This window comes from Pinus tabuliformis, chromosome 7 (assembly GCF_031772625.1).
Source record: "Pinus tabuliformis cultivar Carrire ecotype Pingquan chromosome 7, CPIR1, whole genome shotgun sequence".
Classification (NCBI taxonomy): domain Eukaryota; kingdom Viridiplantae; phylum Streptophyta; class Pinopsida; order Pinales; family Pinaceae; genus Pinus; species Pinus tabuliformis.
In genome coordinates, this window is record NC_142293.1 from 221,729,512 (window position 1) to 221,746,998 (window position 17,487).

The window sequence follows — 17,487 nt, forward strand, 5'->3', positions numbered from 1 at the left end:
AAAGTTGAAAAAAAAATGAAACTTGCTGTCCAAATATGGAGAAAACCCTTGCATTGGCTCATGGGCATGAAAATCATAGCAAATGGAAAAAAAACAAAGAAACAAAATGTTGGTAGGCAAAGAGACAAGCAAGCATAACCCTAAATCTATGAAAAATCATTAACATAAGGGTTTTTAAGAACATACCTGTTGATAGAAGAAATGAAATTTGTCTCACTATTCTTCAATCTTTGATCCACAAAAAAATCTTACTTGGTAATGATAATTGTTGTTTGATCCTGAATCCCTCCTTGACAACCACCACAAAACTCTTCCCCTTCCTTCTCCAACACTTAGAAACAGAAATGAAGAAAAAAAATGATTTTCCATTTTTCTAGCCATGGCATAACATGCCCAGCGATATTTTCTATCGTTTCGTGATATTTTGCCGAGATATCGGCGATATCTCGAAAATATCGCGATATTTTCGATTATCGGCTATATCTCGCCGATATTATCATCACTAATGTAAAGGTGTGTAATTCTTGTCCCATCTGCTGACAAGAATATCCTATATAGTACCACAGAAGGTCTGGTGATGTCTCATACGCAAGGCACTCAATCTGTAGAATAATGCTTCTCACAGACTCAATCATGGAATCCCATCCTTCATAAACCTCTCCTAGGATGGGTTTGTCTATATCAAATCAAAGCAAAGAAATGATAGGGTCCATGATCTGAATAATTAGATCTACCGTCTCCCACCAAGCATCATCTAGCACTGTGTCCTTCACTCGTTTAGAGGCTACTTGATCTGTCTTTCTCCAAAAAGACCAAAACTATGAAATAACCATGGCCCCAAGAGCTGTCTTGACCTCCCTCAACCTCTTCAACATGATGAATGAAGAGGCAAACCGTGTATCTGCAATCTTCAACAATGATAGATTGTTGTATTCCTTGTAGATAGTGAGGGCATTTGTATGATTTTGTACAAAGTTACAGATATGCCGTGCATCCTCAATAATGTTACCAATCCAAAGCACATCAGAAGCAATGGATTTCAGTGCTAAGTTCAATGAATGGACAATGTAAGGTGTCCAAAACACTTGTGGATATTTAGCTTCCACAATCATGCTAGCAACCTTGCAAACAGGTGCATTATTTGTAATGATTTGCACACAAGAATCAACACCTACATCTTCAATAACTTTAATAAACAACTCACCCATATATTGTGCATCCTTGTATTCTCCAAGTGTATCCACTGCTTTCAAGAAAACTGGACCATTCAAGGAAGACACCATGAAGTTGATGAGTGGGTACTGTGATGGATCTGTCCATCCATCAGAAACAATGCTAACCCCAGATGTTGGCCATGATGCTTTAATAGGCTCAAGCATTTTTTGCACCTCTTTTTTTGCCTTTGTCAACAATGTGGTTCTAAGCTTCTCTGAACCAAGAGGCACATACCATGATGGAGCCTCATGAGTTAGAGCTCGGCACATCTCAATAAATAGAGGTGAGCGTGCAACATTAAAAGATATGAAGTTTTGGTAGAAAAAAGGCAATGATGAGATCAAGCTCTTCCCGTTTCTCTTTTTGAAAAATCTTGTCCATTGGACCAAGTGAAATTGCCTTTCTTTTTGCTGCTTGTCCCCCACTAGAACTCTCAAATGGAAATTTGTTGTTACCTTTCCTCAAAAATGGAAGGGTGGGGGGGGGCCATCATTCTTGGTTTTTATTTATTTATTTTGCAGCCACATTTGCCATACCAACAGTGAACTCCCTTTCCATTTCTTTCCTCTTTTGTAAAGGAACTTGTGTACAAGTTCCAACTCCACAGCTTGGTAAAGCCAACAAATGGCCTTTCACACGAAAATATGTGCTTGTGAAAGTACTATGGCAAAAGTTGCATCTCCAATTCACATTGCCTCCTCCCTTCACCTTGCTGCTTGGCCCATCCTCTCTTGTGAAATATTTCCAGAAGGGATATTTCTCAATGTTACCTTTAGGAGGAAGTATTCCTTCAACATTACTTGCAATAGAAGGAATACTTGCAGCATTTCCAATAGGGACATTCTTCCCCTTCCTTTGCACCCTACTTGCTGCCCTTGATTGAGCCATGAATACTGTATAAAAATAAACAAAACATGCACAAATTTGTAAAATAAATGCATATACAAACTGTTGTAATACAAATGCAAAAAAATAGAGAGGAAATGCACTTACCTGTTCCTTGGATCTCCTTGAAAACGCTCCAAACCCTTGGCTCCTTGCTCCAAACTCCTCACAGCAAACCCACAGCTCATCTATTGCAAAAGAAATGACAAAAAAATGATACAAATGAGAGGCATTTTGTTAAAATTGGCAACTAGGGCCAAACTCCATGTGGGTCATCTTATTTATGGCAGCTGATATTTTTCTTGGATCCCTCTCATCGAGAGGTGTAGGATTGATTAAAAGACCATCTGATTCTGATAAGTATTCATGGAGTTATGAATTTATTTGTGTTGTAAGACAATTCGTCAAGGTCGGCTAGCAACCAAATAAACCCCACATGTGCTCAACGTTATAGTATAAAAGGAGATGACTTGAGAGTCATTTCTTACACACACTTCTAGTGATCTCTTCCTCTCCACTTGTCTTGGGTTTTGGTGGGAGGAGAGATCCTAAGAAGACAATGCTGCCCTAATGGAGATGATGCCCTAAAATGCAGTCATGGAGTGAGAAGCCCTAAAGCAGTCAAGTGAAAAGCCCTAACGCTATCAAAGAGGAAGCCATAACGTTGGTATCTACGCAATCTAGATTGCAGGAGGCAAGAAGAGGGCAGTTTTGCGACACGTTGGAGCAGCCTCACCTTGCAAATCAGGCTGCAAACTATAGGTAAGTTTAATGATTGTTTTGTGCATGGTTTTGGGTGTATATTTTTATTTATAGGGCCACGGTGAGGAACTGCTACAGCAGCAATTGGGAGGTGAAGTTTAGATGGCCGAGAGGCCTAGAAAGGCCCTCCTAACCAGGTCGCAGTCATCTCAAAGGGACAGTGTGGGAAAGCATAAGGAGCAACGTGGAGGGCTGTGGTAGGAATAACTGTTGTAGGTGACAATGGATCTGTGAAAGGCTGATATGCATCCTAAGGAAGCATTGTAGCTATGGAAGAAGCTTGCCAAGGTGGGCGGTAGTCATCAAGGGACTTGTTTGATGACTGTTAGGTGGAGTTAGGGCTGCCTAGTGCCCTAACCAGATCAGTCATGAACAACAGGTTGGGACAGCACAATGCATGGGACAACAAGGCAACTAGCACACTAGTGCAGCAAAGATGAATGGGATAGCAAGGTACATAGTGCTGCTAAGACACATGGACAGCAACAAGGTATGCTAAGACGTATGGGACAGCAGCAAGGTATGGCAAGGTAAAGTGGGATAGCAGCTGTGACATGGCAGCAAAGGCACATGGTACAGCAGCAAGCATGGACAGCAGGCAGCATGGCAAGCAAGGTGTAGCAGTATGATGTGTACAACATGATCATGAGATCCAGCATTATGATGATGGTTGCAACATGGTGAGGTGCAACATGATGACGAGATGCAACACAATGATAGGTGAAGGAGTCACCTTGGAGAATCAGTTGAAGCAGCATGTCTTCAACTGATCTCATGTATCATCTTCTTAGAGATGATCTATGCTCTTATCTAGATAAGTCAAAGTGTTGACTTCTGTTGTAAATGTACTATCTCTCTCTCTCTCTCTGCTGAATTATTGAAGAACATATAAGAAGAATTGATCAAGGGTTTCCCCACATTGGGGTTTGTCCTTGGCTAGTGCCACATCTTGTGTCCTCTTGTCTTCGCTTGTCTTCTGCGATTTATGTTTATGTTCTATCTGCAGTTTACTTTAATGCTGATGTGATTGCTAATCTGGAAAAAATATTGAGCTAACTATGAAAATTGAAATAAATTGTTCTAAGCATAGAACATACCTAAAATTAACACATTTCTGCCCTTTTATGGCTGCGCAAGTCCCAATTTGCCGGATTCGTGTCTGGATTTCGTGACATGATGTGTTTGATCAGGACACGATCCGGATTCGATCGTGTCCAAATCAGACACGATTTAGGTCAAATCGTATCAATTTGACGGATTCAGACACATGGCCCTCTAAGAGCGAATCCGCTTTCTGAGGTGCCCCATAGGATCTAACTAAGCACCTATTTAGTGCTTAAAACATGTGACTAGATACATAGTAACTTCCCTCATCTTCTCCTTCTATAATGAAAGATGCGGCGTGCACCACTGTTTAGTTGGCCAGTTTTTGATGTTTTGAGCTATAGCATTAAATTTTACTGTTTTCAAAATTTAATAAAGCATTGATGCAGATTTCAGAGCTTTGTTTTATTTGTAGTTTCTGTTAGTGTTTCCAGCAGCGCGTGTTTGTAGAATAGTGTATTTGAAGATTGCTGTTTTGATAGGGTTTTGATTTTGAAGTTACCTAGGATTTAGTTATTCTTTGAGTGCAGAATCTGCTTAGCATGGTTTCAGAAATTTCAACAGTATGTACTTGCCAAACACAAAACAAGCATATATGCTTCAGTCTGTTTAAATCAATGGTGCCAACTTGAAATTTTAAAATGAAATTGATGACCAAGCATGGCAGAAGATACCTTTGCACATGCTTTTGCTAAACCAGTAAATGTAACATATTTCGCTCCAGATATATTGTAGACTTGCTTACTTGCTTTCTCATTACCGAGAACCATCAGGAAAGCCCTGGCCAAATCCTTCAGAGACAAACAAAAATCTACTTTTCACAAACAGAGCCCAGGCAATCCATATTCTAATAAATGCCTTCTCATACTTAGCGTCAGACAGTTACTTTGTTTAGATATATCTAAAAGGGAAAAGACATTCCATGATGAATTGCAGACCTTCACATGGCCAAGTTGAGTCATTTGAAGACCAGAATTGGGAATTGGAATAGGCCGCCCTGCCTTAAGACGGTGAAAGAACCATTCCTCCACTGGATTGTAGTTGAGGGGTCCATAAATGTAGACTGGCCGTAAAGATGTAAAGTTGATGCCTCTTCTGGTAAGCAGATTCTCAGTGTCAAGCTTTCCCTTGTGCCTACTTTTGGGGTCAACTGCATCAGTCTTTCAGGAACATTTACAAAGATGGCAATGAGTCAATCATTGTCAAGACACATACTGAACAATCATCTCACATCACAAATTTTAGAGAACATATGTATAGTTATTAGTAAGGCACCTCAAAATGTGGAAGTATATCAGACTTGAGATAAACCCCAGCAGAAGAACAGTAGATGTACCTATAGTCAACAATGTTGGAGAAAATGAGACATCACCAAATAATGTTGGAAGTAAACATCAAGAAAAAGTACAGAAATGAAAGGTTGGGAAATGGATGTACTGCTCAATGTTTGGTAAGGCATCCAAGATCGGTTCAACTTCAACCGCCTCTCTTCCTGTCCAAAACAAAACTCAGAAGATCTGTTAAGTGGAAACTTCTCTTTTAATAAATTTTCTGGATCGATCCCATTCATTTTACTTTTCAGATCGACATTTCTAACCTGCAACTGAGGTTCATCATCAGGATGAAAGTATATAGGAAACTGATCAACCTTAGTATTTATAAATAGGGAACTGGCGATAGGGTTTGAGAAAAATGGCCGACAATGAAGTATGTAATTAATTAGAGATTAAATGAATAAAGTGTTTTATTACTAAGATTTATAGTGTATTGGAGTTTTATTAAATGATTAATATATTTAGATATTTTTTTAGAAATTATTGTAATGTATTCAAATTAATACTATTAATTTAAATTATTTTTAATTGAGGGGTTAGGGATATCTTATATTAATTTCTAGGTTGATGTTATGGAATATTATTTAAATAACTAATATATTCAGATTTTTAAAACTGAATGTATTAAAATAATATTATTAAGAGGAATATATTAAATGAGGGGTTGGGGTATATAATTATGTATTATGGTAATATTTAATAAATTTAAAAATTAATGATATTTAAAAATATATTATTGTATTAATGATAGTTAAAAATTAATGAAATTTAAACTTATATATTTATCTTATATTAATTTTAAATTTATGTATAGGTTGATATAATGGACTATTATTTGAATAATTAATATCTTCAGATTTTTAGGAATTAATGTAATATATTAATAACTTCTCTTTGCTAAAATCTAATTGAATAAATCAGAGTGGGACAAATTCAAACAAATGAAAACCTAAGGACTAAATGAAACTCAGCTATCTATTTCTATAGTTTGTGTGTCACTAGCGAATAGTGCAAGATTGTTGGGAATATTCTGCTTAAATTTGAGAGAGATGAAAACAGAACATGGAAAACACATTTTAATGCAAATGGATGCTAGAGATGCACAGAAAATCACAACAATCTTTGAATACTCTCTGAAGATGAGGAATAGAAGTTAAGATCTGAGCTTGTGCCTCAGTACACAAATCGCTGAAAAATGAACATGGAAAACACATTTTAAGGAAAATGGATGCAAGAGCTACACAGAAAATCTAACAATCTTTGAACACTCTGAAGACAAGGAATAGAAGTTAAAATATGAGCTTGTGCCTCAGTACAGAAATAGGTAACTTGTAAATACCATGCAGACTTCCCCAGTTTCATGTAATTTTAGCAGTTAAATCTGGTTGATTTTTGACCAAGATACTAAACTGGTACTTACTACTACCACAGGAATTAAGATGAAGCTCACAATAGAAAAAAATACCTAAAATTCTTAATAAATAGAAATAACCTGGTCAACGGAAGACCTTACCATTTATGTCATAGACAACGTCAAAACCAGAAGCCGAAAGCTTGGTCTTCACAAACTCAAAGTCCTGTCTATCACCTTTAATGTGCAATACCTAAACAGAGACACAGCACATGGACACCATGCTGTGAGGTCACCTCAAGGTTCAAGTAGACTAGTAATCATTTATTCCAAAGGTTTAAGCACTATAGAGTTATTTTTCAAATTATATAAAAATCCTCTTATTTGTTATTGAAAATCTACTATCAATAATTTGTTAGTACAATGGCTGATATAATTACTCTGTCAATACAATACCTCCAAATTGTAAAAGAAACGACAAAAAACAACCGAATTCATACTCATACCTTTGATGAAAATTCTGCATATTCCTGATCTGACTCCTCTGCAAGCTTTTGTGTCACTGGTGATTTACCTCGGGTAAATAAAGTTACCTGTTAATCCATACCACCAAAGTTAACTCCTTCCAACTCCAAACTCAATCTTGAAATAATGAAAGAAAACTTTTGCGTGTTAAAGAAGTGAGAAGCCTGAGTACTATCAATCCACTTATAAAGGGCCTTGTTCCTAGAGGAGTTTTGTTTGAAAAAAGACAGACTGGGAATCAAACCAGAGACCTACTTCCAGCTAACAGGATGCTCTACCACAGTACCACTAAAATCCATGCCTTTTCACAATGGGTACCCTTAACAGTTTGATCTAAAATTTGTGGATTGCTACCTCTGACAAATTCCCCTGCACCTTAACCCACACTTGGGATCAAGGGATACGGCTGAGGTAACCACAAACCAATCTTTGGGCTGGAGGTCCTAGCCTACCTGCAGTCAGAGAGGGCTCTCTCTTTAAAATTTAACTTTGTTTTGAGTTGATTTTAGGCTAGTTATGGTGTACATGGGTTTTGTTGTGATTTTGGTGGGAAGTATGATGTTTTCAAGTAGATTTGGGGTGCACAGTGTGAGAAGTTCAAACCATTGGGCATGGAGTCATGGATTAGGGCTTGCTATTGCGTTTTCTTGGTCACAAGAGGAATATGGAGCAGGATAGCTACACATAGAACAATATCAGGCTGGAATAAAGATGGAATGAAGGTCAGAAATGAAAGGCAACTAAGAATCTTTCATTAGCTAACAGAGAGGGAAGGTGGATGAAAGTTTGTCTAGGAGCAGTCAAGAATTCCTAAATAACAGTCATATGTGAAAGAAACAGGGTAAACATGATCATTTAAGTATGCATATTCATAACCATTTCTGAAGAAAACATATAGAAATAACTAGAACTGAGCATAGGGTGCAGTCAAGCAAAACCTAAGCTATTCTTCTTTCTTGTTATTTAGATGGTAACACAATGGTGCATAAACATATGTAAACTGTAAACAGACGTAGGAGAACACTTATTGAGCCATGTAGTAGCACAGGAATTCCACAGTCACTCTTTGGCCATTAAATAACACAACAGTCAATTCTTCATCCAAAGCATTCCAGCAGTCTTTGATTACAGAGCTTCTCAAAAATACAGCGCAAGTCCAGAATGAGGATTATCAACCAACCAACCCTTTAAACAATGAATTAGGGTGGTTTATATAGGGAAAATATCCAAAAATATCTATTATAGCAGACCTTAAACAGGTCTAAGGGAAATGAGTTCTTTAACCTAATCTTGTCCTGAAATTAATGCAAGAAAATATCTTTTGAGCTGCGCTGGAGGCAGCTGTATCAAAATGAGTTAATATCTGTCCTTATGGCTCTGTGCTGTTCATTTAGCCATAACTGTGCTTTGGGCTTTGATCCCCTGCTCTTGAGTGGCTTTGATGTGCATTAACTGTGATCTGAGAGCCTTAAATGGCTTCACCACTTTCTTTGACTTTGCTTGGGGGCCTTTAATGTTCACCTGCTTTGGTATTGCCGATCTGATACTCTTTGCCGCTTCACTGATACTCTTCAATTTAATCTGGGCTTCATCTTTCCTCTGATACTCTTTCACAGTTGATTCGGGCCACTTTCTCTCCCTTGATATTCTTGAAACTGTCAAATCGCCCATTTTTTGAACCTACATGAAGAAATCCTGTCAAATTGCGAATTTTCGGGCCTGCTGGTAGCCAAGCAATAGGCAGCCTTCCATTTTGATCATTTTTTCTAAGCGCTAATTGCGCATCAAAAACTGCCTCAGTTTTTCATTCCGGGCATCCTTTGCTGCGATTTGCGCCCTTCACGCCTTTCTTGGTGATGACGTCAGCATGGGTCCTAGTACGGCAGTGTGACGTGGCAGTACGGCAGGGTGACGTGGCGGCTGACGAAGGCAGATGCGGTGGCAGTGACACGTAGCAGTGGGGGATTGATGCAGAGGTGACGTAGTGCTGACGTGGCGCTGACGTCAGGGGCGGAGAGATAGAAGGCGGTTTGTGGTTTCATCGGACCGCCTTCTGTACGAGGGCGGTATCTGTCAGAATGGCTCCGATGCAATAAAGGGCGGACACGCGTCCTTCTGTACGACGGCAAAACCGCCGTGCTATCGGACGCTAACTGTCGAGTGACGGGGCGGCTCCGAAATCGCCGATGGCCGTTGGATCTGGGAGGGCGGATCGGAGGGCTGTCGGAGTGCGGAGCTAGCGGCAGGTTTATGTGCGGGGGCTCGCTCAAATATTAAATTAATATTTATATGGCGGGGGTTCAAAAAACTTTGGTTAACGCAAAATTGTGGGTTTTTGAGGCCTCGGAAGGGGTCCGATAACCTAAAAAAGGAATTTCACGCTTAGGAGGAGTTCAAAGGCACTTGAGAGGGGTTTTATGTGCTTTGAGAAGGGTTTATGGCCAAAAAAGGGGTTTATGCCTTGGGAAAGGTAAAACACAGGCAAAGATGGATTTTATACATTTGGAGGGGAATTTTATGCATAGGAATGAGTCCTAATGCATTTAGAAGATAGTTTGCGAGGCAACCAAGGGTTCTGGCTAAGTTTCAGGCAAACTTAGCAATTCCCAAGTATAGTCAAGGTTATCTTTCAACCAGAGGGAGGGGATATGTACATAGGGGAGCTATTTAGTGCTTTTTAGTAAGGGGAAGGGGAAATAGATAGGGATTTACATAATAATGTTAGAAGTTAATATGAATTTGTGAGGTGAAGTGTAGGGGGCTAAGTTTGTGAACTGAAACTTAGGCATAGGAAGTGAATGGACTGCGGAGAAATGATTTTTACACAAGAAATGTGGCTTCTTTTCACTGAAGAAAGTCAAAGCTTGACTTAGTATTTTACAAAAATGAAGTGGTAACAGGACTGGTTGGGCAGATCCCAAGGTCCTCAAGGGGATGTTAGTGAGTGATTTGGGGAATAAGAAGAAGGGGGAGTTAGACATGCCTCGTTTGAGCTCCTCCAAATGAAAATTGCCTTGTAATTGTGATCTGAATGGATATAACACTTGAAAACATGAAATGGATAACATAGTTTGATTCTGCAACCACAAAACTACTTACCCAGCCTACTTACCTAGCATTTTTTCTTCCTTTTGAATGGGTGCACTTAGACTTGCAGACCCTGATTATCTTCTTTTCTTTTGACTGCCCTCCTATCTAAATGTACCCTTATATCTTCCAAGGGCCCAGATTAAGCAGTTGGGCTCCTTCATTTCTCTACCTAGCTACTGATCTGCCAAGCTTAAGCTGTTTGGACAGATATTCATTCTCTATCTTCTAAAACAAGCAATTTAAACCTAGGGAAGCCAAGATTAAGCTGTTTGGCTTTCCCTTAACTGTAAAAACTCTTCAAAAATGGTATGATTCTTCAAAATGGAACTTCTTGGAAATATGGAACCTTGCAGCATGAAAAGATGACATATTTGGCATGTAAAACAGTCAATCATGAAATATGAAACCTATTGCAATAGGAGGCTAACAGTGGCTCCACTTGGGGATGGTTTTTCAAGGTGAAAAGCCAAAAACAGCAGGTCAGAATGCCTTGATCTTCAATTGTTGTTGTAAACTAAAATTCTCCTTCTTCTCAATGCCTTCGACTGAATTCTTATAAGCTGATATGCAGTGTCCTTTTGAGCTGAATTGCCGAAACATTACAGCTCTGCTTCTTGCCTTTTGGGTGTTTCTAAACATATTGAAATCTGCTTGAGCACTTCTTTGGAATTATTTCAAAAACAGAGATCTGAAATAGAGCTTTCTTTGATCTTTCCTTCAAAATTTGCTGCATTGTTCCCTCTTATTGGCCTGCTATAAGAAAAAGTGTTGAAAATTCAAATATTAATGTACAGATAGTATACAGAGTTGTGTTGCATTCAACAAAAGGGATCATGATAGTGCTTTAGCATTCGGCCATTGATAGGGCCTTCTTCAGTTGTGCTGCCATCCAAACTCCTCAGAAAATATGTGTTGTTACCTTGAACAGCAGAAATAATAAAGGGGCCTTTCCACAGGAAATCAAACTTGCCATGCTTTCCTTTGTCCTCTCTTCTTGAATCCCATCTTAAGACTTTGTTGCCTATGCAAAAATCTTCAGCCTTGGTTCTTTTGTCAAACATTTTCTTGAGCTTCTCTTGTAAAATCTGAGCTCTGTCATACACTTGCTCTCTTGTTTGCTGCAAATGGATGGTTTGGTTTATTCTTCTTTGGATATCATTTGGTTCTGCCTGAATCTCTTGCAACAATTTGATAACAGGGATTCCCAAAGAAGAGGGGAACTTGGCCTCCATGCCATAGACTAACTCATATGGGCTCATCCCAATGGATCTCTTGGTTGACAATCTGTCTGCCCATAGGGCATTTACAAGCTTTTTGTGCCAATTCTTCTTGTTCTCCTCCAAGACTTTCTTAATGATGTTAATCAAACTTTTGTTGGATGATTCAGCCAAGCCATTACCTTGAGGGTAATAGGCTGTGGAGTGACCTAAGGTAATGTGGAATTTGTGGCAAAAATTGATCATTTTCTTGGATTTGAAGGCAGCGGCGTTATCTGTAATGATCTTCTCAGGACAGCCAAATCTGGACAAAATGTTGGTTTCAAGGAATTGGATGATAGTGGAGTCATTGGCTTGCCTACATGGGATGGCTTCAATCCACTTGGTAAAGTAATCTGTGGCTGTTAGAATCCACTTATGCTGGCCAGAAGAGGATGGATGGATTTCTCCAATGAAGTCAAGACCCCATTGTTGAAAAGGCTTCTCGGTTGAAATGGGCTTAAGGGGCAAGGGCAAGAGCTTTCTTTTGCCTTCAAAGATTTGGCATTTGTGGCATGAAACAGCAAACTTTCTCACATCAGCAAACAAAGAGGGCCAGTAGAAACCAACCCTTAGTATCTTATCAGTAGTGGACTTCCAATATAAGTGCCCTCCACAGTGCCCTGCATGGAATTCTTTCATGACACTGTCAGTTTCATTCATAGTTAGACAATTCAGCAATATTCCTTCATGATTTTTCCAAAACAAGGCACTATCTAAGACACAAAACTTTAATGCTTTCATTTTTTAAAATCCCTTTTTGGTTCTGGACAACCGTGGAGGAGCACACAAGTTTAACAATATAAAACATATATCAGCATACCATGGGGCTTGCAAAAAAGCTTGACTGATCTGTGGAGTCGCCAGCTCCTGTTCATTGTCCAATTGATTAATATCTAAGGCTTGAAAATTGGTTTTGGACATCAGTTTGGCTAAACCTTGTCCCTTTATCAGCTTGGTGGGTTTTATCTCAATGTCATACTCAAGGATATTGACAATCCATTTGCCTCTTTTGCCTTTTATGCCCTCTTGAGTTAATATGTCTTTCACAACAACATTTGGTACATAAGCAATCACATGTGAATATAAAATGTAAATTCTGAAATCTTTGATTGCTTTAACAAGGGCATATGCTTGCTTCTCATGATTTGGTACTTCAAGGGTGCATCTCTAAGGGCTCGGCTGAAAAATGCAATTGGCTTTTCATTTCCCTGATCATCTTTCTACAAAAGGATAACAGCAATGGTGTGTTCAGATGCAAATGAAAAAATGATGAAATCCTTATCAAATTGAGGACTTGTGAGGACTAGGGCTTGTGTTAAGGCGGATTTTATGCCCTCAAAGGCTTGCTTGGCCTCTAAAGTCCATTTTACCTTGGAATCCTTCTTTAACATTTTATTTAGCATTCTTATCAGCTCGGCCAAGTTTGGGATAAATCTCCTTAGGAAATTGAACTTTCCTAGGAATGCTTGCAACTCTTTGATGTTTCTTGGATAAGGGATTTGAAGGATGGCTTGAATTCTTTCAGGATCAATTCTAATCCCATCTTTTGAAATGATATGGCCTAGTAATTTGCCTTCTTCAAGGCCAAATAAAAACTTCTTGGGGTTCAAGGAGATGCCATATTTCTTACATGTTAGGAACACTTGTCTCAAATGTTTTAGGTGCTCTTGATCAGATTTTGAGAAAGGAGTAAGGTCATCAAGGTAAACCACTAGGAAATCATGGATTTCCTTGGAAAATGCAATGTCCATGGCCCTTTGAAAGGCAGCACCTACATTCTTTAGTCCGAAAGGCATCTTCACATACTTAAATGTTCCCCACGGTGTTATAAAGGTTGTCTTGTCTTGGTCATCCAGGTGAACAAGTATTTGATTAAAACCTGAAAAGCCATCTAGCAAAGAAATTCTTGAAGACCCCACTACTCTTTGTAGAATGTGGTCCATTTTTGGCAGTGGGTAGTGATCTTTAATGGAGACTTGGTTCACATTTCTTAAGTCCACACATAGTCTAATCTCCCCTGTTTTCTTCCTTGTGGGAACAAGATTGGATACCCATTCTGAAAATCTAATGGGTGCTATGATACCAGCTTCAAACATTCTTTTCACTTCTTTCTCAATCAAAGGGAGAAGCACGGGATTGATTCTCCTTAGTTTCTGTTTGAAGGGCTTTTGATTTGGCTTTAAGGGAATGGTATGTTGAATAACGGAGGTGTCATAGGACTTAAGGTCCTCATAACTCCAGGCAAATACATCTTGGAACTCTTTAAATAAATCAACATATTTTGGTTTTTGATCGGGAGGCAAAGATTTAGATAGTTTAATCATTTTGGGCTTCTCTGCTGTCCCGATATTACAGTCTTCCACAGCAGCGTTTGAGGGCTGCATCTTTGGCTTTTTGGGGACATCGTTTGAATCAAATATGTCTTCTAGTGGAGTGAGGCCAGCAGGTAGAAAGTTGTCTTTTAAATCAATGACTTCAGCCTCTGCTTCAGCTATTTCATCTAAATGCATTTGCTTCAGCTCTTGCATGTTTTTCTCATAAAAAATGGTTGGGTGCAGCATTTGATTTGCTGCTTCAGCTGTTATAGTTTGCTCATTTTGGCTCATTTGCTGTTGTGAGTCATCCATGGCATCTTCATCAATGTTTGAGCTTGAGAATTCTTGCTGTAAGGTAAGAAAATTGTTGATTTGAGCATCATCCTCAAACACTTGCCAATCTTTGATATTGTTAGGGACAGCAGGCATGTGCTTTACCTCAGCAATAAAGTGGTAATTGGGCTCAAAGGGCAGCTTGCAAGTGCTAGCAAAAGTAGCTAGACTATGAGCATGCATGTTATGGTTTCTAGAAATCTTAGCAAGCTTGGTTTCGGTGAAGGAATTGAGTATTTCTGTGGCAGCAGACCTATACGCTCTTAGCCTATTGTCATTAGTAACAAAGTTACCTTTCATATGTTGAATGATTAAATCGGAGTCACCTAGAATGGACACTTTTGCAGCTCCTAGAGCTTTGAGAATTTTAAGGCCTAAAAAGAGAGCTTCATACTCTGCCATGTTATTGGTGCATTTGAAATTTAGTCTGTAAGCATGACCCTCTGCATGGCTGTTATGTGTATTGTGAATCCATATTCCTGCCCTTGCTCCTAGCTTATTAACAGAACCATCAAACTCTAAATACCATGTGATTTCTTGCTCGTGGTTAGTATTAAGAGTTTCAGTCATTTTAGGATTGGGTGGACCTTGGTTTTGTGCTTCATGTGGTTCTTCTTGTATGCTGGTTGCACTAATTGTTTTAATAGTTTCATGGGTATGGGCAACTGACTCTTGATTGATACATGTTTCTTGTTCTAAAGGCAAAGGCTTCTCATCAGTGGGAGGGCAGCTGTCATCATTGAACAGTATAAAGGAATCCATATCAGAATGGATTGAGTAAATGGGAAAGTTTTGGGGTTTTTCCTCACTACTTACCACATACTTCATCAGTGTTTCTCTATATAGTCTCTTTGGTTGCCCAAAGACTGAAATAGTGGCATAAGAGAGGTCTAGTTGGAGAGATCCTTGGAGTTTTGCTCCCCAAGATCTTGATAAGAGCATGCCATACTTTGGTGGAATGTCAGCAGCCACCACGTCCATTAGGATCGTTTTGTTGGGAAATTGGACTAAAGACACACACAGGTCTTTGATTAAGCCTAAACACTTGACCTGACTAGAATCAAATGAGAATAAGCCTTTGTAGGGTCTAGTGACATCAAGGTTTAGCTTCTCCATTACAGCTTTAGGCATTAGATTGTGTGAAGCACCTTTTAGGCATTAGATTGTGTGAAGCACCTGAATCAAACATAGCATTGTGCAACACTTTATCATGAATGTGCAAACTGACATAAAAGGGTAGAACAGCTCCATGTCCTGATTTACCATTGACCTCAGGACCAAAAAGTAATTCAGGTTGATTATCTAAGACATTAACATCATCCCTATTCTCTGGCATTTGCAGTGATCTTTTGATTTGTTGTCTGTACACATCATGTTTGGCAAGCTCAGAGAGAGGAATAGATATCTTTAATTTACCAATTTCTGCTTCTAAATCAAACGGTTTTTCTGACTGTGTTTTAGTATTGTGACTGGCAGATTTTCCCTTTTCAATTGTATCTTCAGTGATCTTCTCTTGGTTATCAGTGATTTCTTGAGATTGCTCTGTTTTGGGAAGGCTTTGAGGAGTACTATTTACATTGTCTTTTGAGGGAAAGGATACAAAAGGCTGGTTATTAGAGGGCTGCATGTCAGATACATCCTCTATGGTCACTTCTTTTAATTTTGGGTCTGTTTTATCAGCAGGTTCTGTGATAGCGGCCTTGTCCTTTACTTTCTTAGCTAGCTTTGCATCCTTTGGCTTGATGGGATCAGACACATCAATGGTTCTTGTTCTCAATTTGTATTATTTATGGACTTCGTAGACAGCTGAATCATAGCCTTGTTTGAAGTCAAATGACTCTCCAGACTTGGTCTGAAATTGATTTATATCATGGTCATCTTGGTCTTCTTGGGTTAGAAATACTTGTTGTTCACTTTTCAAACCCATCAAGTTTATGTGAGTGTCCTCTATCTGCTCACTAGATGTGGATGCTTCAGCATAGTTTTCATGAAAAGGAGGTCTTATATCATGGTCAGGACTTGCCCTTCCAACGTTTGGGTTCTGATTTTTTCTAAAGTTTGGATTTCTGATAGGATTGTTTTGCTATCCTTCCCATGAGGCTTTTCTTTCAATAGTTCCCATTCTATTTTCAAAGTTGTCCATACCTTTGATGATTGTGTCCAATTTTTGCTCAAAGGCTGAAGGTTCATCTTTGAAAGTGGTTCTTCTCTCAGCTCTTGCTCTATTTCGCTTGGCAATCAGATTTGCCTCCACACTAACAGCTACATTCTGCATGTCTGCTAAGGTTTGAGGGGCTCTTTCCCTTAACTGATAAGCCATGTCTGAATCAAATCCATCAGGGAATTTGTATAAAGCAAGATCAGGTGGAGGTCTAAGGTTTTGTGGAATAGCGTTATAAACATTGTTAAACCTGGCACAATAGTCTAAGACAGCTTCTTGAGGGCCTCTTTTGATAGTGTCATACTCGGATAATATGTGCAGAGGGTCCTTCTTCTCCCATCTGTTAAGAAATGTTTGGTAAAGGGCCTCTGGGTCAGCTATGGAATTTGCAGCAAGTGCTCTAAACCAAGGCCTTACATCTCCTGTTAAACTTTGGACAAAAATCTTCATTCTTACACTATCATCATCTATTTCATAACTCTCAAAATAGTCCTGCATTTTCTTGGTATGTTGCAGGGCTGTGCCAGAACCAATGGCATCAAAGTATGTGATTTTGGTTTGATAGTCCTGAGGCATAGCCCCTGGATTTGCAGGTAACTGTAAGGGTGCATATCTGTTAGCCATATTTACAGGGATAAGTGGAACAACTGGAACAGCTGGAAGAGCTGTAATAACAGTGGTGGTAGTGGTAGTATGCGCAGTGAATGGAGGTGTGGAAAAGGTGCTTGGAGAAGTGGATGATGAACAAGGGGAAGTAGGGGTTGAACGAAACAAAACTTTAACAGGGGTTGGAAAACAGCTTGGCTGAACTGTTTCAGGACTAGAATCAGCAACCTCTTCTTGTTTTTGTTTGCTAAGGTTTCTAGAGATTAAATTGGGATTTTCAAAAACAGCTGGTGGATTTGGGTCTGGATTTGACCTAGTATTATGTGTTTTCTTCTTGGGAGCCAGCTTCTAACTTGTTTTTTGGAATTTTCTGAATAAGGTCCCTAGCGGAGTCACCAATGATGTTATCACTCAGGTTGTCCCTTGGCTCCTTAAGGGATAAGACCGAGGTAACCACAAACCAATCTTTGGGCTGCGGGTCCTAGCCTACCTGCAGTCAGAGAGGGCTCTCTCTTTAAAATTTAGCTTTGTTTTGGGTTGATTTTAG

At 39.2% G+C, this 17,487-nt stretch overlaps 1 protein-coding gene across 1 annotated transcript in view; it reads right to left on the bottom strand.

Moving 5' to 3' along the window:
- The window catches only part of LOC149246654 (chloroplast stem-loop binding protein of 41 kDa b, chloroplastic-like), a 57,092-nt gene that overhangs the window by 19,502 nt on the left and 20,103 nt on the right, over window positions 1-17,487 (bottom strand). Inside the window, exons 3-8 of the mRNA XM_089457992.1 lie at window positions 7,158-7,244; window positions 6,814-6,904; window positions 5,404-5,458; window positions 5,242-5,302; window positions 4,905-5,126; window positions 4,641-4,757 (exon numbers count right to left, since the gene is read on the bottom strand). Coding sequence (XP_089314118.1) covers window positions 4,641-4,757; window positions 4,905-5,126; window positions 5,242-5,302; window positions 5,404-5,458; window positions 6,814-6,904; window positions 7,158-7,244 — 633 coding nt within the window. The remainder of the gene's footprint in view (window positions 1-4,640; window positions 4,758-4,904; window positions 5,127-5,241; window positions 5,303-5,403; window positions 5,459-6,813; window positions 6,905-7,157; window positions 7,245-17,487) is intronic.